This window comes from Cetorhinus maximus, chromosome 3, assembly GCF_964194155.1.
Source record: "Cetorhinus maximus chromosome 3, sCetMax3.hap1.1, whole genome shotgun sequence".
In the NCBI taxonomy this organism is placed as follows: Eukaryota; Metazoa; Chordata; class Chondrichthyes; order Lamniformes; family Cetorhinidae; genus Cetorhinus; species Cetorhinus maximus.
Genome location: NC_135881.1, coordinates 179,104,514 through 179,130,302, shown reverse-complemented (window position 1 = coordinate 179,130,302; position 25,789 = coordinate 179,104,514). Strand labels below are relative to the sequence as shown.

The following is a 25,789-nucleotide window of genomic DNA, read 5'->3' as shown; positions in this document are numbered from 1 at the left end:
CGAGCCATACGGTACCCCACTGGAAACAGACTTCCAGTCACAGAAACATCCTTCTACCATCACCCACTGCTTCCTGCCTCTCAGCCATTTTGGATCCAACATGCCACTTTGCCTTGAATCCCATGGGTTCTTACTTTCTTGACCAGTCTGCCATGAGGGACCTTATCAAAAGCCTTTCTAAAATCTATGTAGACCACGTCAAATGCATTACCCTCATCAACACTCCTGGTTACCTCTTCAAAAATTGCGATCAAATTTGTCGAACGCTACCTTCCCTTAACAAATCCATGCTGACCATCCCTGAGTAATCCATGTCTCTCCAAGTGCAGATGTATTCTGTCCCTCAGAATTCTTTCTAGTAACTTCCCCACCACCAAATTGAAGGAGGCTTGGAGAGCTGCTGCAGTGCATCTTGCAGATGGTACACGTTGCTGCCGCTGTGGACCATTGGTGAAGGGAGTGAATGTTTAAGGTGGTGGGTGCCAATCAAGCTGGCTGCTTTGTCCTTGATAATATCCAGCATCTTGAGTTTCGTTCGAGCTGTTCAGACAAGTGGAGAGTATTCCGTCACACTCCTGACTTGTGCCTTGTAGATGGTAGACAAGCTTTTGAGAGTCAGGAGGTGAGTTACTGCAGAATTCCCATCCTCTGACTACTTCTTGTAGCACAGTACTTAACTGGACGAGCCACATAAATCACATGCTGTCCAGAGCCTTTAATGATTACATCACCAGTAAATCTTGAGCCAAGGTTTTCAAACCATACCCAAATTTGAAGAGATACTTTCTTAAAGCAAAAATGATTTTTTTAACAGTCTCACTATTAAATCCTCTTTTTAAACCCAACTATTATAATAAATTACCTATTGGATTTTTTGCCCATTCTGTCAATTAAAAGTGAATACTCCTGATGATCTCATTGGGAAAGCTCCTTTTAAAGGACTTCACTGAGCTGACAATATGAATAAAACTAGAGTTCAAAGATAAGACTACTTTGAGGAGTTAAGAACTCCACAGGAAATTGTTGGAGAGGAAAGTAGAGTGAGAGAAAATTAGCAAGAAATATAAAAGATTAAGAGCTTCTACAAGTATGTAAAAGGGCATATGATGAAAGCAAACTTGAGTTCCTTGCTGGCAGAGACGTTAAACAAATGTTTTTTTCTGTGTTCACAGTAGAAGACACAAAAAAAAGACCGGAAACAGTAGAGACCCGAGGGCCTAATGAGAGGAAATTAATTCTTTCAATCTCAGTAGAAAAAAAACATATTGGAGAAATTAGTGGCACTGAAAGGAGACATTGAGGGCCTACATCCGAGGGTTTTAAAAGAAGGGTCTGCAGAGATGATAGATGCATTTGTCTTTACCATCCCAAATTCCCTAAATTCTAGAATGGTCCCTGTGAATTGAAAAGTAGCAAATCTAATTCAAGAAAGGAGTGAGTGAGAAAATGGGACCATAGGCCAGTTAGTTAGCCTGATGTTAGTAGATTCAAGCATTTTCTCTATCATTAGGGACATTTAGTAGTGGATTTAGAAAATTGTAATATAATTGGGTAAAACCAACAGTTTTATGAAAAGAAAGTCGTGTTTGACAAATCCTATTAGGGTTTTTTTGAGCGTGTAACTAACCAGGTAAATAAGAGTGGATGTAGTATATTTGGATTTTCAAAAGGCATTCAATAATGTGCCATACAATGATGTTACATAAAATTAGGGCTCATAGGATTGGGGAGTAATATATTAGCATGAATTAGTTAATAGATAGAAAACAGAGCAGGTATAAATGGATCATATTCAGGTTTGCAGTAGTGCTTCGTGCAGCACTGCGCGGATCAGTACTTTACATTCTTTGTCAGTGAGTTAAAGTCAGCCACAAAAACAAAAATACCTGGAAAAACTCAGGTCTGACAGCATCTGCGGAGAGGGATACAGTTGACGTTTCGAGTCCGTATGACCCTTCATCAGAACTAAGAAATATAGAAATGAGATGAAATGTAAGCTGGTAGAGGGGGGGTGGGACAGGTAGAGCTCGATAGGGGGCCAGTGATAGGTGGAGGCCAAGAAGAGACTGCCAAAGATGTCATAGACAAAAGGACAAAGGGGTGTTGACGGTGGTGATATTATCTAAAGGATGTGCTAATGTCAGCGTCGAGTATAATGGATCCAGGTTTGCTGGCAATTCAAAGCTAGGTGGGAATGTAAGCTGTCACTAGCATGGAACGAGGTTGCAAAGGGATATAGACAGGCTAACTGGGCAAGAAGGTGGCAGGCGAAGTATAAGGTGGGGAAATGTGATATTATCTACGTTAGGAAGAATAGAAAAGCAGAATTTTTTAATAAGGTGAGATACTATTAAACATTGGTATCAACAGGTTGAGTATCCTTTACCTGAAACACTTGAGGCCGACTGCGTTTCGGTATTCCTATATTTTCAGCTTTCGGATGTTTCAGAGTGTCAATACACTCTGCTGGGGTGCCTTCTTGAATCGTTCTTCCAGCTTCATCTGCCTTATTAACCTCTGGTTTTTGTTTCTAAAGTGTGTCTTTTTTTTTGTTGGATTGAGTCACAGACTTCCCACGCAAAAGGTTGGTGAGGTTCATTTTAGCTCACGGTGCATCCAAAAAAAAGTTTGGTTTCTAGATGTGTTTGGTTTTCAGATGTATGGATAAAGGATATTCGACTGCAGAAGGATTTTGGGAGGTGTTGTACACAAAACACAGAAGGTATCACAAGCAATTAAAGCAAATGGTACCTTAACCTTTATTGCAAGGGATTGGAGTATAAAAGTAAAGAAGTCTTGCTGCAATTATGAATGGTGTTGGTGAGACCCCCCCCCCCCCCCCCCCCCCCCCGGCTACAATCCTTGAAAAAGAAGCTTGAGAATTTCCTGAGAGAAGAGGACTCATCCCCAGATTTAAGGAGTAATTAACTAGTTTAAATTGTATTTGGCACTCTTGAAGATGACAGAGTTTGCTTTGTTACCTTCATGAGTTAAAGAAGTCGAGTTTTTCCTAGCTACCAAAAGGCAGCATTGTTGGGAGGGTTTGGTGTGCGAGGTTGAACTGCAAACTGCCTGGGGTGGTCTTGATGGACTGGAACATCCTTCTTTTCTTATAACTTTACTTCTTTTAGAACAGTTCTAAGTTAAACTGAAAAATGCCGTCAACATCAGTGCAAACCTATATGTAATATATGAAAAAGCTGTGTTAGCATACCTTGTCTATAAACCTTTTCTGTCCTTTTGTCCACATTTATAATGAAACTACTTCTGTAAGCTTGTCACTGTAATTATACCCTCCTACCTATCGCTGATGGCAGCATAGTACCTCCGCCCTGATCCTCCCTGCTCCTTAGCCTACACTTAAAACTTACAAAGGGACTGAATCGCGTTTACTCCCTTGGGTCCAATCGCGCACAGCCATAGGAGATAAACTTATATTTGTTTTTGAAAAAAGATAAATTAATTGTGAAATAGTCTAATTTTGTTTCAATATATATGGTTGGTAATGATTAGAATCCTTAAAAACAAGAGTTTCTTGGAAAATTTCAAGGAGTAGAATGTGGGTAGAATCAACAGTTTTCAGTCAGAAATTTCTATTATTTTCAAGTCATTCATAATTCATTTCGGATGATGCCAAGCACACTTGATATGCAAATTTAACTGAAAATCATCTGATTTGTAGAATAATTGCATTCAAAACAACTTTGATATTGTAGAGATGCAGTAATACAAATTGCTGATGGGGAATTTGGGTGAGAGAGATTAGGTGAGACTGGTGCTCAGATTTTGCCTCACTTTACTATGTTAATGGTTTGCTTTGGCAACTTCTATCAAACGTTTTAGTTTCTTTTCAATATAAACTTGCAGCTTGTCCAATAAATATTAAGCTTTTGATTCATACATCTCTGGTTTGTATGTTAATTGTGTGTTGCTTGAGAGGTCTCAGCATATCTTTAAGAAGCATTTTTGTTTACTACATTATAAAATTAATTGTTCATGGAAGTTTTATTGATATCCCTCAACCAACTAATTAAGCTGCAGCAATGCTGCAATTTTTCATCAAATTTATAGAAAATATCTGCCATGGAAATTTAGTACCAAGTTTCCTGGATGACTCAAATTTTGATTTCTGCTACACTTCATTCTGTTTAATTTTGTATTCTACTTGAGACCCACAATGTTAGTGATACTATATCTGTTAGCTATGCTAAGAGGATGCAAATGGATATATTATTCCAGTTTCACAACAATCTATTGTTCCATTCATGCATGCTTCACGTCAGTCCTTTTTGTTTTTGGCAGGAAGTTCTCTGCAGTTGTTGCTTCAGTTGATCAGCAAACAGCAGTGACAAGATGTTCTGTTAAAGGACTGAATTGTTCTTGGATTTTCTCCTCTTGATGCAGAGCACTCTCTGTTCCACGGTACTTCATCTAATGGTCTGACACAATGTTCCCTCTAATTCCCCATTGCTGTGTGTTTGTCATTTGTTGCACTGCACGGTCCCTTTAAGATTACCAGGTGGCTGTGCATGGATGCATCTTGAAGGCAGTGCTACTTGTGCGTGTCCTGTTTTCCTCCCAGGGTACGTCCCAGATTGCTGTGTGTCTGCACATCAATGCAGTTTAGAGGAAACATTGGTCTGGCAGAGAACTATTGAAACTTGCCTGGGAAGGGCAGGGAGTTTTTTTTTTATTCATGTGTGGCTGTAGATGTTGCTGGCAAGGCCTGCATTTACTATCCTTCTCTAATTGCCCTTGATAAAGTGGTGCTTAGTCATTTTCATGAACTGCTACAATCCCGTGTGATAAAGGTGCTCTCACAGTGTTAGGTAAGGAGTTTTGATATGTGGGCCCAATGACGCTAAAAGAACGGCAATATATTTCCAAATTAGAGTTGTGTGTAATTTGGAGGGGAAATTGGTGGTGTTCCTATGTGCCTGCAGCCCTTGTCCTTCTTGGCAGTAGAGGTTGTGGGTTTGGGAGGTGCTGTCAATGAAGCCTTGGCAAGATTGCTGCAATGCATCATGTAGTTGGTACATACTGTAACTATGGTTTACTGGTGGGGGAAGAAATGAATGTTTAAGGTGCTGGAGGCTGGGTTACTTTGCCCCTAATTCTAGAATATTGGAGCTGCACAGATCGGAGAGCATTCTGTCACACTCCAGATTTGTGGATGGTGGAAGGGTTTTAGGGAGTCGGAAGGTGAATCACACCAAAGAATGCCGAACCTCTGACCTGCTCTTGTAGCCGCTGTGTTTATATGGCTGGCCCTGTTAAATTTCTGGACAGTGTTGTCCTGCCAGGAAGTTGATGGGAGATTTGACAATGGTAATGACATTGATTGTCGATGGAAGTTAAGACTTCCTTATTGGAGTTGGTCATTGCCTGGCATTTGTGTGGTGTGAACAATACTTGTTACTTATCAGTCCAAGTCTGAATGTTGTCCAGGTTTGCTGCATGTGAACATGAACTGCTTCATTGGGGAGTTGTGAATAGAACTGAATGATGCAATCATCCCCATTTCAGACCTTATGATGATGGGGAGGTCATTGATGGAGCAGCTGAAATATTTGGAATTAAGACACTACCCTGAGGAACTCCTGCAGTGATGCCTGGGACTGAGATGATTGCCCTCCAACAACCACAGCCATCTTCCTTTTATACTAGGTAGGACTCCAACCGATTGAGCGTTTTCTCAGCAATTCCCATTGGCTTCAATTCGAGTTGGATTCATTGATGCCACGCTTGGTCAAAGGGCTTTAATGTCAAGCACATGTTTGGACCATGGCTATTATGGTGTTTGAGCTGAGTGGTCCAAACTGTGCCTTGTTTCTGGAATTCAACTCTTTTTTTATTCATTCACAGGATGTGTGCTTCTCTGGCTGGGCCATCATTTATTGCCCATCCCTTGTTGCCCTTGAGAGGTTGGTGGTGAGCTGCCTTCTTGGACTGCTGCAGTCCATGTGGTGTAGGTACAGCCACAGTGCTGTTAGGGAGGAGTTCCTGCTTTTGACCCAGCGACAGTGAAGAAACTATATATTTCCAAGTCAGGATGGTGAGTGGCTTGGAGGGGAACTTCCAGGTGGTGGTGTTCCCTTGTAGCTGCTGGCCTTGCCCTTCTAGGTGGTAGCAGTCATAGGTTTGGAAGGTGCTATCTAAAGAGCCTTGGTGAGTTTCTGCAGTGCACCTTGTAGATGGTACACACTGCTGCCACTGTGCATTGGTGGTAGAGGGAGTGAATGTTCATGGAAGGGATGCCAATCAAGCGGGCTGCTTTGTCATGGATGGTGTCGAGCTTCTTGAGTGTTGTTGGAGCTGCACTCATCCAGGCAAGTGGAGAGCATTCCTGACATGCCTTGTAGTTGGTGGACAGGCTTTGGGCAGTCAGGAGGTGAGTTACTCGCCACAGGATTCCTTTTGTCCATGTTTGGACCATGGCTGTAATGGTGTTTGAGCTGAGTGGTCCAAACTGAGCATTGTTAAGTAGGTGTTTCATTTTTTGGAATGGTAGCTAAGTCTTTGATCTTAGTTTAGAATTCTCTGGACTGGAAGCCTATTGTTATATCATGAGGGAACTCAGATTAATTTTGCAATATGTTCTATGTTACAGTCGGTAAAGTACCTTTTGGAGGAATTTTCTTTTAAATTAACTATCCTTTCAATCCAGTTAACATCAGTTTTAAACTGCTGTGCAGCTAGTTATGTCAACCTGAAGTAATATTGAAATGATTTTTTTTGAGTGTTTGATACTCCTTTAGACTAGGAAATCATAATTGCCCTTTCCATTATTCTGTTACAGTTGCTTTTAATTGAGTTGGCAAGACGTATCTTAAGTGAAAACAGCAAATTTGTGTTATGACTTTTGGAGAAGATCCAGTAAAAATCTGTCTACACTGGGTAATGACTGCATTAGATTTGTGTAGTTTTCTTCATGTTCATTAAATTGGCTTAGAATATTAGCAATAATTTTACATAATTTGCACAACCCCACCCCAGTAATTAAAAAAAAATGTTCTGATTTTTAGCCCAATCAGTTATTACACAAACATCATTATGTATAAAAACAGGTGGCTAGTTGGCAGGAAAAGGAGAAAGGCAGTATACTATTTAAATAGAGAAATATTGCAGAACTGTGGTACAGAGGCATCTGGGTGTCCTGGTACATGAGTCACAACAAGTTAGTATGCAGGTACAGCAAGTGATTGGGAAGTCATATGGAATGTTGGCATTTATTACAAGAGGAATGGGATTATAAAAGTAGGGAAGTTTTACTGCATCTGTATTTGGCCTTGGTGAGACCAATCTGGAAAACTGAGTATAGCTTTGGTCTCCTTATTTGAAAAAAATATAATTGCATTCAAAGCAGTTCACTCAATTCATTCCTGGAATAAAGGGTGTATCTTATGAAGAAAGGTTGAACAGGTTGTGCCTATACCCGTTGGAGCTTAGAAGAGTGGGAGGTTATCTTATTGAAACATATAAGATCCTGAGGGGAATTGATAGGGTAGATACCAGGAGGATGTTTCCACTGTGGGAGAAACTAGAACCAGGGGACACAGTTTAAGAATAAGAGGTCTACCATTTAAGATGGAGATGAGAAATTTTTTCTCTCAAACGGTTGTTAGTTTCTGGAATTCTCTTCCCCAGAAAGCAGTGGAGGCTGGGTCATTGAATTTATCCAGGCAGAGTTAGTCTTAGACAGATTTTTGTTAGACAAGGGAGTTAAGGGTTATGGGGGGGCAGATGGCAAAGTGGAGTTGAGACCACAGCCAGATCAGCCATGATCTTATTGAATGGTGGAACAGATTCAAAGGGCTGAATGGCCTACTCCTAAGTCCTATGAACAACATATAAATCAAACATGACCTAGGATTTGTAATGGAAACGATAATAAGTGGTGGAGAAAGGAGACCCAGTCGAACTTAACTTTTTTGTTAGCACTTCAAATTGGACCTATAATAAAAAATATTATCAGACACCAAACTATGACTGTCTTGCATTGAGCTATCGGGCAAGCTCTATTAGAGAGCTTAGGGCTTTGGATTCAAGCCGGAAAAAAAGTCCTAGTCATGACAGCCAAGTGATATGATTTGGCATTGCCAAAGCAGTATCAACTCTTGATAGAAATAAATAATGCCTTCCATTCTGTAAGATAGTGCTATTCACTGCTGTCCAGGCTCACCTATGACTCCTCATAGCACTTCGACTGTTTTGGTTATTTCATTAAATTCATTGCCCACCAGCTGCAGGATATTGCTGGATAGACGGGCAGTAAGATCAAGAGATGCTTGAAAGTAGAAATGTATAAATACTTGAAGATAAAGTAGCCTTTGAAGTCAATAAGTTATATAAGCTAAATCAAAAATACCTGGAAAAACTCAGCAGGCCTGGCAGCATCTGCGGAGAGGAACACAGTTAACGTTTCGAGTCTGTTTGACTCTTCAACAAAACAGAAGTTATATAAGCTAATGCGTATCTCAGACAATTGTTTGAATTGACTTTTTTTCTCTAGAGGCTGAACCTGGTATCAGTTACTCTGCCAAACTTAATAGGGCACAATATCTTGCTAGGTTTTACAATACCTATCTTATACTACTATGCTTATTTCACAATCGTCAGTCACATCACAGTCCTCTGCATCATATTTAATCACATTGAAAATCCAAGGAAAATTTTGTCACACTTGAAATCCATTGGGTTATATCCAGTTTGTTCCCAACTAACTGAACCATATATGTATTTTCTATTTATTGCAAAAGGTTACAAGGCATCATAGCACAGGCAGAAATGATGCAAGTTTATTTTATTTTCTAATTACGATATCTTTCCTTTATAATTAGATTCATATCTAGCATATTCCTCCTAACTTTTGGGGTTCTCTAGGTTGATTATACCCTGGAAACACTTGCATTGTGTTTTATCTGGTATGTATGTGAACCCTAATTCCATACAACTCTGATATTGGGGTGAATTTCAGCCAAAAAACCTCGAATAATAGAATGGTTCTAGCACAGGAGGAGGCCATTCAAGCCTTTGTGTCTGTGCTGACTCTCTGCAAGAGCAACTCTACTACTTCCACTCCCCATCTTTTTCCTTGTAGCCTAGCGATTTCTTTCTCTTCAAGTGCTTATCCAGTTCCTTTCAAAAGGCATAATTGAATCTGTCTGCTCAACACCCAGGCAATGTATGCCAGATCCAAACCACTTGCTGCGTAAAATTTTTTTTTTCATGTTCCAGTTGCTTTTTCACCAATCTCCTTAAAATTGGTGCCCTCTGCCAACACAGTTGTTTCTACCTATCCCATGTGATTTTGAACACCACAATCAAATGTGCTTTCAACTTTGTTCTCTAAGGTGAACGGCCCCAGCTTCTCCAATCTACCCTCATAACTGAAGTGCCTCATCTCTGGAACGATTCTTGTAATTTTTTTCTGCACCCTGTCTAAAGCCTTTACATCCTTCCTAAAGTGTGGTGCCCAGAATTGGACACAATACTCCATGGGTGGATTGGGTCAGATGGGATTTTTTTAAAATGTCAAACCTTCCTCCAGTCAGCTCCCTGCAGTTTTAATGGAGATGGGATGGTGGTGGTCCTGGCTATTAGTCCACTTGCAGGTAGGGTTGGCTGCCCTACCTGCGATTGACCTGGGGTCTCCAGGAATTGAAGATCAATCTCCAGGACACAGTTCTGTGCAACCGTGGAGAAAAATCACAGGAATGTTAAAACAGATGGGTTTTTTGTCGTTTTTTTTAAAACATTTCTCTTTACCAGATATAAAAATATTGAACATGGGAAAGAAAAGGCTGTTTGGCTGACAGTCAAGTCTCATCCAATTGCGTAAAAAGTCTTTTTGCTTTACAATTGGTGTAGGAAGGTAGTACATCACAGGGATGGATGCGTTGGCTGACTAATGGCTGGAGTGTGGGGCAAGTTATGTGATGAAACCTCCTGGAATACATTTAATTACAGTTGGCAACCCTACATGCAGGAGGTGGGTTGGCCATTTAAGTATTACAATGAGGCCAAGTTACATCAGATTTAACCAGTTTTTCAGGTGGGGTTCCCAAATCAGGAAATCTGGCAGCTGAAGGAAAGTGCGGAAAGGTGTTCCTTTACAGTGTTGCTTATGTGTATAATGAGCATAGATCAGACCGCCTTGTTTTTGGTAAGATCCGGTTAAGGACCAATAATGTTTTGTTTGAAGTAAGCAAAGTTTGAGATTCAAGACACTTTCTAAGAGAATAAAACCACAAGGTTCCATGGGTTTTGAACAAAAAAAAACTATACTGTACAAGATCAAAAGATAAAACAATTTACAATATCTATCTTATACTGTAACATTCAGGGTTGATATGAGGTATATGTGAATTTGCAGGCAAACTGTGGTCGACTATAGCACACTGCACCATAAATGACACATGTGGCCGTAACCAATCCCCCAGACGTTTTGGTCTCCAACTTCGAAGACCTCACCTTGGAATTCTCTCCAAAAGTAGCTCCAACAGAGCATGGAAGAACCAATGCACTTGTATTTATATGGTATTATTCACATCCTTGGGGCATTCCACAATGCTTCAATGCTCGTTTAATTATTTGTGAAGTGTAGTTAATTTTGTTTTGCAACCAAAGGTGGCAACCAATTTATACTGAACAAAGTGCTCTAAATAGCCAGTTAATGAATTTGGACGATGCTGACTGAGGGCTGAACATTGGCAAGGACACTAGGAAAACCCCCTACTCTTCTTTGTATAGGGAAATGGTTTAATGTCGCATTGAGCAATGTAGCTGTCCAATAGTACTGCAGTGTTGTGGCAGCCTGAACTTTGTGCTCAGGCCCTGGAGTAGGACATGACCCATAACCCTCTGCAGTTAAGCATAAGGTACTCCACTGAGCCAAACAGATACTTGTGTATTCTCATGAGCGCTAATGACACCTCAGGGAGGCTGGTTTGGAAAAAGGGATGAACTTGCACCTAATTTAGAAAAATAAATTATTTTATAATGCCATGTTTGCAATTGTACTGATACTCTTTAATATCTTCCTCGTGTTCTGTATTTTCTCTAAAGAGGAAGTACAACTGAAAATTTGAGATGTTGATCCACAATAGGTTAATTGCTCATTAATCTCCTTGTTTGTGAGATCTTGCTGTGTGTGCAGAATGACTGCCAGGTCTCTCTACATAGCAACAATAACTATTTCAAAAAGCAAACCATTATGTGTGGTGGTGTGCTTTAGGAAATTGAATGCTATGTAAAAACAAGTTTATTTAACATTTGGAAAGCACTTCAGTCTAAATTTCTTAAAGTGACATCTGAGAAAGTGGACTCTGTTGTCTTGTAACAAAATCAGAAATGTGAATGTATTCACAATTTTCCAATTGAAATAGAATATCAGTGTCTCCTCCAGTATTGTCATAGGTTGCATATGTTGGTTGTAGTTTGTATCATATATACAATTAAAAGCTTTGTGTGATGTTGTGGTGAATATGTAGCACTTGAGGTTTGGGATCAAAGTGTTTCTTGCTTTAACATTTTTTATAACACCAGAATTTAACCTGGACATTTAAAATGTCAACATTAGTTTAACTGTTTCTGGATCTTTGAAAAATGTGTTGCATGATATCTTTGATTCATCTATATCTTTGTTTGCTAGGCAGCTATTAGAATAGTGATAATATATGAAATATTGCATTTAAACATCTCAATGTATTTCCTAGTAAGTAATGTAACTTCAATAATTATAACTTTTTCATAATGGTATGTGATAAAGTCACATTTCTGAGCTCCTATTGTATATGCTTTACAGATTTTAGGAAGTTTAAGGGAATGCTGCATAATCAAAACTTATTTATCCCCTTCAGGCATGGAAGGTGGGAATCATCAACATAAACCTAGCTTAGATAAAGAAGTCTAGTTTGCATGACTGGATGCAGTATCTGTAAATAGGAAATGGCATTGGCCTACTGTGCATAGCCTCATTTTTCTACATTATGCTCTTGCATTGTTCACTTGCATTTTGTTTAGTATGCCAATAAAGAAGTTTGCATATACAGGTTTCAGGAAGTAGATATATAGTACAGTATCGTATTGGTAATGAAAAATCCTACACTATACAGACGGCCTTGAATTAGCTCAAACCATGAGTTTATGATGCTCTGGACTTGAAATCAGATTTGGTAGCTTCCTGTTACAGAGAAGGTTTAGAGTTCTGACGTATTGAAATTGTTTTTGCTCATACTGTAGTAGCCATCGGTTGATTTTTGAAGGAACTTTGTCTTTAAATATAGTGGCATTTTTTTGTAAGAAAATTTAACCTTAATACTGTAGCGACAATTACACTGGACATTAAATTTCCCACCAACTGATGTGGGAGGTGGGGTAAGAGATTTTCAGAATTCAGATGACAAGTGTAAGCACAAATCGCTTTATATTCTAAGCCATCAACTGAGCCTGGCAATCTCACTGGGCAGAGGTAATGATTTCGCCCCACTATCACAAAAACTAATGGGCGGAATTCAACAAAACTTGATACACAGGGTATGGCCCAAGGAAGAACTGATTCATTTTTGGATCTGGATCCTGGGATTTTTTTAAAGGATCTATTAACATTGGGCGATAGGGCAGTTTGACTTTTTTATTTAGAATGTTATGGACTGTTTAGCTGCAGTGATGGAATTTGTAACAGCTGTCAAAATATGAGCAGTTTTCAGAGCAGGTTGTTGGATGTGGATTGGCCTGAAGCCACCTCAGTGAGATGGGAGCTCTTAATAAAAATTTTTTTTTTTCAGCTTTGTAGTTAAAGCACCAACCAGGCAGGGAAATGTCTCAAGGAAGAGCTGCGTAATTGCCATAACATTGAGTTAACGCAGCATGGGGAAAGCCACTCAGTGCCCTCATCACTCTTATGATCTGTTTGTGTGTGTGTGTGTGTGTGTGTGTGTGTTCCACCCTTCTTTCTTCAGTCCCTCCCCTCCCCTCTTTCTTTTACTCTGCTCCCCTCAACCTTTTGTTCTACCTTTGTAAATGTCTGCTTACTCTTTCCCTGCCCTTCTTTCCTTCCTTGTGCTTTTTCACATGTAGATTTTTTTTCATTCCTGTTTCTACTCTTTTTCTCTCTCATGTGTTTTGTTCCCCTGTCACAACCTTCCCCTTCCCTCTTTCATAATATGGAAACTTGATAAAGTGAATGGAGGTTGATGGGCCATTTGTAAATTTTGTTGGGGCTATAATTTTAAAATGAGCTCTATAGCTGTAGTTGCTGTGTTCTACCAAGTCTTGAGAATCCATGTTTAACACTTTTCCTTCAGTAGTGCCTTTTATAAAACTTGCAGTTTTTGGCACGGTTTCTTAAATATTGCCGGGACTGTCATTTTGGAATCTGTCGTATAAACATTAGGGTTTCTCAATATGCATTTTAAACACTATGGTGCATTTTTATTTTAACACCTTTTCATGAAATATAAGTAAGTATTTTATCATTTTTATTGTTAAAGGCCTTAAGCCCAAAGTAAAGAATAAAACTCCTTCATAAAACACAGGGTCATTTATAGCACATACTGTATATGGTTAGCATTTTAGAAACTTTGTTGTGTATTTTTTAAATTACTGGCCATTTTTAAACACCTTGTTTCAAGGTATTTCAGCAGTATCTTTGCTAGAACTTTTGCACTGCTTAATTAACATTTTTTCATGTGGTGGAACCAATTGTACTTGTAGTTGACGTAGTATTTGAAAATTAGTTACTGATTTTAAAACTGGTGTGCCCAGTGCCTCGGTAATGCTTAACTTGAGGTATCGTGGTTATTTTAAATTGTCAACTGCAAAATTAAAATTGCATGACGCTGATGAATATAGTTTTCTTAAATTCTTAATTCAATAGCAAAATGTATTCATATAGTGTCTATATTGCAAAATATATTGATAAAATTAAAGAATCTTACAGTACAGAAGGGGACCATTCAACCCATTATCTCTTTGCTGGCTAATTAATTTACTCCTGCACCCCCAGTTTTCTCCCTAAAACTCTGCAAATTATCATTCTTCTTAGGCTGCCCCTCGGGGTCACGGATGACTTGCTTACACACTTAAAATGAGTTCTAAGGTGACTGAAGAGCCCAATGCGCAACCTACAGTTTCTGTCATCGCTGGGGCAGACGGTGGTAGGGGGAACAGGTGGGTCGCGTGTCCGAGTTGGCACGCGCTTCTTTCGCTTCAGCTAGCCCTTGGTGATGAGACTCAAGGTGTTCAACTCCTTCCCGGATGCTTTCCCTTCACTTTGGGTGGCCTTGGGCCAGGGATTCCCAGATGTCATCTTCAATGAGGCTTTGCAGGTGTCCTTGAAGTGTTTCCTCTGCCCTCCTGGGGCTCGCTTGCTGTATCGAAGCTCCAAGTAAAAGGTTTGTTTCTGAAGTCGTGTGTCAGGCATGCGGCTGGTGTGGCCCACCCAGCGGAGCTGATCGAGCATGGTCATGGTTTGATGCTGGGGATGTTGGCCTGAGTGAGAACACTGACATTGATGTGCCTACCATGCCAGTGGATTTGCAGGATCTTGCGGAGGCAACACTGGTGGCACTTCTCCAGAGTTTTGAGATGCATTTTGTACATAATCCATGTCTCTGAGCCTTATAGGAGGGCAGGTACCACTATCTGCAAATTACATAGTTCTCAACAAACGCATGTCCAATTGCCTTTAAAATTTCCTATGTAATTTGATTCCACCAGTCTTTCAGGTAGTATTTTCTTGATCATATCACAAAAGATTCGAAGACACTTTGTAGAAAGCAAAATGATACCAAGCCATAGTTGGAAGAAAAGGAAAAAAGAAACTTGGTTTAAAAAAATGTTTTTCTGAAGAATTTAAAAGGTGGAAAGAAATGAGAGGTGTAGATGTTTCAGTGAGAGCTCTGGAACGAGCTTGAAGCCTGATACCAATAGTGGTGCAAAGGGCTGTTGCGGCAGTGAAAAAAGGGCACGAGTTGGACAAATGAATGTAGAAGATGACTTGAGGCAGGAATAAGTTGCAGAGGTATACAGGTAACATAATGGAGGGTTTTGAAGATGAGGTTGTGGATTTTAAACAGCATAATGGGGGATAAGAGCCGGTGTAAGCCCTTACTGGAATTTGGTATGGAATGATATAGGAGTGGCTGCAGTTGCAAGTTATGGATGATGGGAAACAAGAAAGGGAACATTTGAAAAATTTAGTCCAAAGATAATGGAAGTGGAGCTGATCTGTTTTGGTGATGGGTAGCATGTGGATTTTAAAATTCATCCAAGGTTTTGCATGGCTTGATTCAGCTTTAATGGGATAGATTTAGCGGCCAGTAAGTCGAACGTTGTTGAGTGCTGAATGATTGCTTCTATCGCCATAATCTTTAGTTGAAGGAAATTTTAACATTTTCACTTAATGTCAGACAAGTATGTAATAGGATACAGTGTGGTGAAGTAGAGAGATTGAGTTGGGTATCAGCACCATGCCTATGGAACTTTACCATGCACCTGCAGATGACATCCTTTTAGGGGCAGTTGATAAATCTGGAAGTGACAGAATGGAGAATTGATCCTTGGGGAATTTCAGATGTGATAGCTGGGACATGAAGAGAAGCTATTGCTAGAGATATACTTTGCAAGGAGAGTCCTACAGAGCTGCTACAAATGCAAGGAGATGGAGCAGGGTAGTTTGACATAATTAAATGTTATGGAGACTGTGGAGGCAATAAGAGATAATGCACTGACGTCAGTTATTTCTGACCTTGACCAGGCTCTTACAGGACAAGCAAGGCTGACACTGGACTGAAAAGAATTGAATAAGGAGTCCTCGGAGAGAGGGACACAGAGTTAGGAGGTGATAATGCATCTTGGAGTGAAAAGGGCGGTTAAAGATTGGGCCATGGTTGGAGGTCAGAAGAAAAGTGAAGGGCACATTTTGTAAAGCAGAAGAAAAAAGGCCGTTAACAGTTGGTAGGCATGAGTACCAAGAAAGGCAATAGAAAGATTTGCATTTATATAATGCCCTTCATGACCAACAAAGTCCAAAAGTGCTTTACAGGCTAATGAAGTATTTTTGAAGTGCAGTCATTTGGCAGCTGACTTCCACAAACAGCAATGTGATAATGAGTGGACTTTTTTGTGATGTTGTTTGATAAATAATGAGCAGGACACCATGGACAATTCAACTCTTCAAAATAGTGCCATGGGATCTTATGTCCACCTGAGCAGACAGGCGGGGCCTCAGTCTAATATCTCATCTGAAAGATGAGTGAGTAAGATTTGGGTGGAAGGGAGTTGAGGAGACACAAGATGAAAGAGATGATTTTTGAGATGGCAGTAGGAGAGATGGAGAAGTGACAGTGAATTGAGATGTCTGGTATTGGTTGAGGGTGGGGTGGGTTGGTGAAGAGTGATAGGAAGCGGCAGCAGAGACAGATTTAAGGATAAAAACAAAAATAAAAACAAAAAACTGCGGATGCTGGAAATCCAAAACAAAAACAGAAACAGAAATACCTGGAAAAACTCAGCAGGTCTGGCAGCATCGGCAGAGTCTCTATAAAGTTCTTGTATTTGGTGCTAGAGCTAAGAGAAGCATTTTGTCTTGGCAGCATGTCATAGCACACAGGTAAAGTTTCCTTTTAGGTCCTTTCAATCAGTATTTTAAACCTTAACGTGGATTAATTTGGTTTTTTTTGCTGATATCCTGAAATTTGTTGATTTTCTTTGAACATCAACTCTACAACTGTAGCCAAGAAATTTTAAATCAACAAGATGGTAGGTCATTACTGCCTAATTTTCTGGAAGATAATCCTTGCAGGCAAAAGTTGCCTACCTAAACATTCTAAACATTCACTCCCTCTACCGCCAACAATGTGTACCATCTATAAGGTGCACTGCAGCAGCCCTCAACAGTTCCTTTGATAGCACCTTCCAAACCTGCAACCTCTACCACCTAGAAGGACAAAGGCAGCAGTTGTATGAAACATCACCTGCAAGCTCCCCTCCAAGCCCCACAGCATGCTGATTTGGAACTATATCGCAGTTCCTTCACTGTCACTGGGTTAACATCCTAGAACTCCCTCCCTTCTTGAACCACTGCAGTTCATGTGGTGTACCTACCAAATGCTGGTCTAGCCTGCGATGCCCATATCCTGTGAAATAATTTTAAAAACTCGAATTCCTGCTCTCAAAATATGCCTGAACCTCCAAAAGTATAGATATACATTAACTGAAGACCTGCACAAAAGATATTTCTGAAAAAAATTCATAGCCACTGAAAAATCAGCATCATGAGAATTGGTACATAATACTTCTGGACACGGTTTGGTGATGACTCTATTTTATGTCATTAATTTCATGTTATCAAAAGTTCAAACCACTGACCTTTGATTCTGCCTTCAGTTAACTCAATCTGTATATACCAGATTGCAATAAATGCAACAATATATTCTTAGGTATGCTATACTATATAATGCTGCTGTGAAGCACCTTGGGATGTTTCATTACATTAAAGGTGCTATGTAATTTTACTATAAAAGTTGTTTGTTGTATACTTTTAGTAAGCATTATTTATATTGATTGCCAACTTGGTCTCCATAGTGTAAAACTAGTTAATTTCTTAAACTTTTGTTATGTTAATGGATTACTCTAGTCTTGGGATTTTTTTTTTGTTTCATTTATTAACTAGCAGTGACCTGCAAAAAAAAGTTGCAATGAATTAGTATCTTTATTACAACAGTACCTTTTAAATACAAGATTTCTGGTTTTTCTTTCACCAAAGACTGCAACCGAGTCAAAACTACTCTCTAGAAAAAGCTTACACGAAGCTGCCTGTGTAAAAACAGGCCTAGGAATATCTATACAAATTTTGTCAAGAGCCTGGCCTTTTGTTTCTAGTCATAGAATATGAAAATGTAATTAGGAACAGATTTTTCCTGAGTTGAAAAGGCAGCTTTGCATTTGATGGACTCAATACCATTCAAGGAAAAACAGTTTCCTTGAAATCCACCAGTTATCATGTTTCTATCCTCAAATAAATCAGCTTCCTTAACTACCAATCTTGTTCCTTTACAAAATCCTTGGTCAGGATTCAAGTTTTATAGTAACATTGAGTGCTCCTTCCTTGAGTTTGTAATGTGGTATGTACATTGGAGTTAGACTTTGTAGAAACTCTGGAGGATACAAACTGTTATCATCTTCATCTATAGAATCAATGTGATGTATTTTTTTAATTCACCTAATAGCTTATTTAAAACTTTTCCATTCAAATCTAGTGAAGCTTCATTTTTATCATAAAGAGTAGCTTTCAGATAATTTGTATCAAATACATTAATGCTTTGATCATATAGGAAATTAACATACAGGAACCGGACCACTTATCCAGGAAGCTCAGGACCGGACGTGTGCCGGATTTGGAGATTTTACGGATTTTGGATCGTAGGCCTAGCATGCACTTACAATACATAACGTATGAAAAATAAAGAATAAAAGGGTTTTATTCAAATTGCTACCCAGGGCGCCAGCTTCGAATGTAGCTGGTTTTCAGGTCCTTCAGGATTTTGGGGCGTGAATAAGGGGTCCGGTACCTGTAATTTGACTCCTTGGTAAAATAATTCTCTGGTGTTTCAAGGAACCTCCCAATTTTCCATCGCCTTGTTTAAGGACTCATTCTGCAAAGATGTTTTCCTTGGGTGTTATGCTTATGTTTTCCTTCAGTTTGAAATTCCTCAATTGTGGCTATATATTGCTCTTGTTAAACAGCTTCCTACAAAATATCCCCTCACGCTCCAGGAAAAACTGGCGGGAGCTGTTGAAAATCACCTCCCAACAAAACAATTTTCCCCCTGAATACAATGTTGTTCATTAAATATTAAGTAAACTATCTACCACCAGGAAGCAAAATGTTGTCATCGCCGGAGCTTTATCCTTTTGGATAAAGCTCCCCATGGAGCGTTGATTTTCTGATAAGTTCTTCTTGGGAATTTGCTTTCAATTTGCATGTTAAAGACTCATGAATTGGTACTGGAATTTTAAAAAGCGATTGTGCTGTTGGTGCTCCAATTAGAAGAGTAGAGGCTAAGCCAGATGAAGCACACTTCAAAATGACATCTCTTTTGCCTTGTATAATACGCATGGGTGTTGTAAACACAGCTTTTTTTCCTGTTCCCTGGGACCATCCCAAAAAAAATGCTTAGCTTTCTCTTTTTGTAGCCAGTGTGGAATACCTCATCAATTCTCACCTGATCTTGTTAAATCTATCTTTATAAAGAATGCTTTTAGATTCCTCTTTCAAAATGTCAAAGTAATCTCCATAGAATAATGCATTAGCCAAAAAGGAAGCTGGCAATCCGAGGTTTGGTAAACTCATTATTGCACTTTGAGAAATTTTTCAGTGTGAGTGATACAGTGAATGAGAACAAGCTGTTTCTCCTTCAGTATGATTTTTAAAAGTCTTCACTCATTGCCTGCTTAAATATATTCCATAGCGCAAGAGGATCTTTAGGATTACTAAAAACATAAATACTGTAATAGTGAAAAGTGATGTAACTGAGAAGGGGTTGAATGCAGAATTCCATCTAATAAGTTCACATTCAAAATCATTATTCAAAAGACCTAATCCAATCTCTGCACTCCTGTATGTAGAACATACTTTCTGTTCATCATTCAGTTAACAGATTCTAGAACAATTTACATGCACCCTTAGCATGTATATTCCTTGGAAAAGCACATGCATCCATTTGGACAGTGGGAGGAGAAACTCCGCATTCAGTTACTTTCAAAAGTCCGTGTATGGATGTTCCTATCGCCATGCCCATTTGGCAGCATATAAGGACCATCTCAATTGGGAAAGTTTATCCTTGTAGTAGCCTTCACCCCCATCTGATTAATGCTCCCTGCCTTTGCCACTCAATCTCCAGAGAGTGCACAGCATGCAAGGAACATTGGTAACAAAGCAACTGCACCTGCTGCTAGAAAAACAAGCTATTATGAGAATGTATAAATTTAAATGAAGCCTCTTAATAGAGCGGAAGCTTATTTATATGTGATTCAAGTGTACCTAGCATCTCATAATGAAATATACCCAATTAGGGTATATTTAGGCCATAGCATTTTCACCTCTAATTCATGCTATTTTGGCACAATTCACTTGTGTATATGGAAATGGAACAAATGGAAAAAATAGATATTTGATATCTCAGGCTTTATAGTTTGGCCCTTTATACTACAGGTCTTGTCTTTCTGACCCAGTGCAACTTTGAGCTTTCTGATCATTTTCATTTATATATTAAGGTGTGGGGTGGGAATTGATGTGGGGAAGAGTGATCTTCTTATACTCCATTTTCCTTGTGTAACACCTTTTAATATAGAACATTAACGTAGAACAACTGTAATTCCAGAAACACACACAAGTGATGTTTTTATGCTGCTAATGGGTGACAATGGGGAAAATAATAGTTCCTAGCAGTGACATTACAGCCTGATACACACACATTTAGTGGCAAAATAACTGACCTTTAATTTTATTCTTCTTTTCACACGTGGAGTTTTGTCTGTGGTTAGTATAGATACAGAGAGGTTTGTGTATTGTAGTCTCATTGATGAAGATTGCATATAGTTGCCATTGATATAAATGTTTGCAGAATTTGTATCTGCTCCTGCTCGCATTCTCCCACTTACAATATGCATTTCAAGACTGTGACTTTGACTCACCATGCTGGAGAATTGTTAGCTCATTATATATATAAATAATTGTTTAATAACCGTAAGCTTTCTTCGTATTTTACAGGTTTAACTACCGTTCCACACATTATCTTGCATCCCATGGGTTCTACGATTTTCTAAACTGGTTTGATGAAAGAGCATGGTATCCTCTGGGAAGAATAGTCGGAGGAACGGTAAGATTACATACAGACTTTTAAAAATTCATGTTAACCAATGTAAGCTATTGAATTAAAATTTTGTATTATGACTGCTGTTACATTTTTGGGTCGAGTGAAATTGTACCACCAAATGAAGATGCAGTATATGGTGGTTTGGGGAGGGAAAGAGTACCAGCAGAAAATGTGCTTTGAGGTAATTTTCATCAACATATTTTAAGAAGAGAACTAGTAAATTGCCTGTGGTGTTGTTGATGGTAGGTTTTTTTAAAATGTATTTTTAATGGCATTTGACAGGCCTGCAGTGAAGGGTATCATAGCAGCAATTTTTGTAGGCCGTGCACAGTGGGCATAAGGACTAGAGGCCAGAAGTTTTTCTGAGATGGCCCAGGCTGTGTGGCGCTGAGGCAGATGGGCAATAGCCAAAGTTAGGTGTGCAGTTGCAGCCTGAAGGCAAAGTTTTAAACTTTTTTCAGGTGGCTAGGTAGGAAAGATTAATGAAGATATGAAAGCTCAAAAATCTTACGGCACTTAGTTTAGGAAACTATAGAGAATGAGAAGTTGGGTGGAATTTTGCTTTTATCTTTGGGGAGAGAGGTACTCACTTCTAGAATCTCTCCAGGAATTAAACTGGTTCAGTGAAGTCCACCATAGACCAGATGGTGTATGGAACATTCATTTAATATCTTTGCCATTCCTAACCACCATAATAGTGGGACAGTGCTGCACTAAAACACTCAATAGGCCAAGTGGAAACAATGGGCTCATTTTCTTATTCATTGCTTCCTTTCATCCTTTGTATAAGAATCAGTGGCCCAGCTTTCACATAATTAAGATTTCCATTCGCACCAGAGTTTTCATCCATTATCCACTAGGATGCAAAAATTAGGAGAAAATTATATTGAGAAAATTACCTTTCCATTCTATTGACCACTATTCCATTCTTCAGTCTTCATTCAGGGTTTATAAAGAATCGTAACAGATAGTATTAACATTTTCTAAGTCCTCTTATCTATATATCCATAAGAGTTGCTTCTAAGTCAGAGTGTTTTGATTCATTTCCTGCAAAAAGGGGACTGTAACCCAATACTAACCAAGTTCTAAACTATTAGAAACCCAAACTGCAAGAAATGTAATGGTGAACAACAGAACGAATTTGAACAGTGAAAGAGCACAAAAGACTTTGAAGTTTCAATGGTTCCAAGTGAACACCAGGTACAAGTTCACTTTTTCGTCCCCTGTCAAAATAAATTTTGAACAGTTGTTTGGCATTGACTTAACACTAAATGAAACATTGGGAGAGAAGAAAAGAGCCTAAGAGTAAATGCTTTGCATTCAAAATACTGTGCTTTTCTATGAAAATTATTCACCATCAGAAATGACATTTCAAACACCAGCGGTTGACAATGGGAGGGCACTTAGGGTTTCCACTTTCATCCTTGTGAGGACATTTGATTAAGAATTTTGTGAACAAATCCAAGTTTCAGTTGCTAAATTAATAGATGACTTTTGCAATGCAGTTATACAGGGGCATATCTATTCATATATCATACTTCAAAAGCCCCCTTAAGCTTGGTGGTGCTGTGTTCTAAAACGGATTCTCGAGAAGGTTTCAAGAGGTCCACCAAAAATATCCAGAGATGTAATAATAAACCAATCAAACTCTTGAATCGTGACAGGTAATAGCTAAGATGCCTAGTCCATCAAGGGATGCAGAGTGAATCAGAGTCGGGGTCTCTGTGTTCGCACAGGTTTTGGTTGAAGAGGACAGCTCAAGCTTGTCCACTCACAAGGCAGCGACAGTAGTTGGCGTTTGGACACAGCGCACGGAGGGAGACTCTGGAAGGAGTGGCAAGGGTAGGACAAGGTGATGAGACGCTTTGTCCTTGCCTGGTGAACAGCACTGAGAATCTCAGAGGAGCAGTGAGAGCGACCGAGACTGTGATTTAACTCTTCATTCTGTTTCCCCAGTGATGTGATTGTGTGTCAAATCAGTTGACAAAATTCTCCAATGTATCCATATTTCCTTCATGCTCTAATTTTCTTCGTTCCGTCTTGCACAAGTGATTTCACTTTCCCCTCCACCCTTCTTTCTCTGCTCTTCAATTTTATTTTTTATTTTTCACGTGTTCTGTCTTGATAATTTCATGGGGCTTTAAGAGTTGTCATGCCACCAAATTGCAACCTCTGTAGGTTATGACATTTGTGTTTGCAATGTTCTTAGAGAACTAGACCCAGAAGCAGGAAGAATCTCGGGGCAACATGGGTAAGTCAGGACGTTGTTAGTGTTTGTGGAATGAAGCCCCATTCTGCACCCAGATTTGTAGTAATATGAAATTAAGTGACCAAGTTCCAGTCTATATGAATTGATTTATAAATTATAAGCGCATTTCCTACTCCAAACCCACACCCTTGCTGCATCATCAATAAAGCAGCTGTACTTAAAATTGCAAACCAGGACAAGGTTTATTTTTATGTTCATGAAGCACCAGCAGGCAAGTGTTAGGCCCGTGCAGAATGCTTGCAGTTATTGCACAAAAGTCCAAAATTTGGAATAACGTTAGTTTTTGGAGACAGCTCCCTCTTTCCCCAGTACTGGTGCCACTGCCCTATGAATCAAAACCCATTTCTCCCAAACCAATCTTTGAGCGATGCATTCAACTCTCTAATCTTATTTACCCTGTGCCAATTTGCTTATGGTCAGGTAGTAATCCAGAGATTATTACTTTTTTGGTTCTGCTTTTTAATCCAGTTCCTAGTTGCTCATTCTCCCTCATCAGAACCTCCTTTGTCTTATCTATGTCATTGGTACCCACATGGATCATGACAATTGGATCCTTCCTCTCCAGCCCTGAGGAGATGGCCTTAATCTTGGCGGGGAACACAGCCTTTGGGACTAACACAGAGAACAGTATCGAATCCCTCTAACTATACTGTCCCTAATAACAGCCACATTCCTTCTTACTCCACCCCGCGCCGCCCCCCGCGCCCACGGTGCCGTGGTCAGTTTGTACAACCTCCCTGTAGTCCCTGCTCTCATCTACACAAGATGCACATTCCTTGAACCTATTGGACAATTGCAGGGGCTGAGGGTCCTCCATTGCTACCATCTAGATCCCCTTGTAGTCACACCCTCTTGTCCCAGACAATGAGGCAAATCTGAAGTACCTGGCCTAAGGGGTGTGATTGCCTCTTGGAAGAAAGTGTCCAGTTAACTTCCCCTTTGCTGATGCATCAGTGTACAAAGCTTGGACTCTAGATCATCAACTCTGAGTCAAAGTTCCTCAAGCTGCAGCCACTAGTGCAGATGTGGCTGCTGTGGATCACACTGATGTCCACCAGCAACCACATGCTACAGCTGCAACACATCACCTGCCCTACCACCTTTATTGTGTTTAATTTAACAAAATAGTTTTCAAGTTTAGAAATATCACTTAACTGTTCTCTGTAGTTATAGTAATTTAACTAGATAAGCTATAAGTTTAATGCAACACCTGTATCTCCCCATACAGGTTTGAACTACTGCACATGTTTAGAGGGATAAAGTCTTAATTCATCAAACAACCGCCTAATTAAAGCCTTGAATGCTCAGCAGCTTCTGGAGACTGAACAAAAGATATACAAGGCTGTACCACCTCCTCCCTCTGCACTGAATTCCCACCCGCACCAAATTCCCAAGTTAACACTTGCACCTCATTGCACTCAGGTCCCATCACACTCTGTGCTGCCACAGAGAATAGTGCTGAAAGCTTGTTTTTCAGATTGGAAAAAGTGGTGTTCCCCAGTGGTCGGTACCAGGACTACTGCTTTTCTTGCTATATGATAATGACTTGGACTTCGGTGTACAGGGCACTTTTAAAATTTACAAATGACACAAAATTTGGAAGTATAGTGAACCGTGAGGAGAGTAGTGAGAGATATCCAGAGGACATAAGCTGGTGGAATGGGAGCACATGTGGCAGATGAAACAAGTGATGCATTTTGTTAGGAAGAACGAGGAGAGGCAATATGATCTAAAAGGTACAATTCTAAAGAGGTACAAGAACAGAGACCTGTGGGGAAGGAAGTGAAGATATTAGAAAGGTTGCATAAAATGTTTGAGAGAATGATTCCAGGAACTATAGGCTTCAGTTACAGGGATAATGGAGAAGCTGATCTTGTTCTCTGTTGAGAGGAGATTTGATAGAGGTGTTTGAAATCATGGGGGTCTAGACAGAGTAGGTAGGAGGAAATGGTCAAATGGCTCAAATGGAGGGGTCAAGAACCAGAGAATACGGATTTAAGGTAAATGTCAAAAGAAGCAACAACATGAAGAAAAACTTTGTGCTGCAAGAGGTTAGCATCTGTAATGCACTGTCTGAGTGTGGTGGAGGTGGATTTCAGTTGTGTCTTTCAAAATGGAATTGGATAAGCACCTAAAGAGAAAAGAAATAGCTGGGCTATGGAGAGTGGGAATAGCAGTCACTCTTCTCTGCATTAAATTTAATCTGTCATGTGTCTACCCATTCTAAGAGCCTCCTTGAAGGCTGTCACTATCCTCCTCATAGGTCAAAATACTTCCAAGTTTGTGTCATCTGCAAATTTGGAAAATGTGCCCTGTACACAGAAGTCTCGGTGATTAATATAGATCGAGAAAAGTAGCTGTTAAAAACAGGTCTCATTTGCCTGTTTAGGCAAAGGAGAATGGAGTTTTCTGGTTTGCTGGCCTTTCTCAACAACGGACACTTGAGAAATGGTCAATGTTCTTGCTATGTGTGGAATTAATGCCAGGTTTTCTCATGCAACACGTCTCTTACGTAAAGTGCTTTGGAAATTGTCTATTGATTATTTGTTACTGGGCTAGTAATCCAGAGAACCTATTTTCAAATCGCATCATGGCTGATTGAGACTTTGAATTTGGTTTTAAAACAAAATCTGGGGAG

The 25,789-nt window shown here is 39.6% G+C and overlaps 1 protein-coding gene across 1 annotated transcript in view; it reads left to right on the top strand.

The window, feature by feature from the left end:
* The window catches only part of stt3b (STT3 oligosaccharyltransferase complex catalytic subunit B), a 101,982-nt gene that overhangs the window by 13,997 nt on the left and 62,196 nt on the right, over positions 1-25,789 (top strand). The window contains 1 exon segment of the mRNA XM_078539342.1: positions 20,777-20,885. Coding sequence (XP_078395468.1) covers positions 20,777-20,885 — 109 coding nt within the window.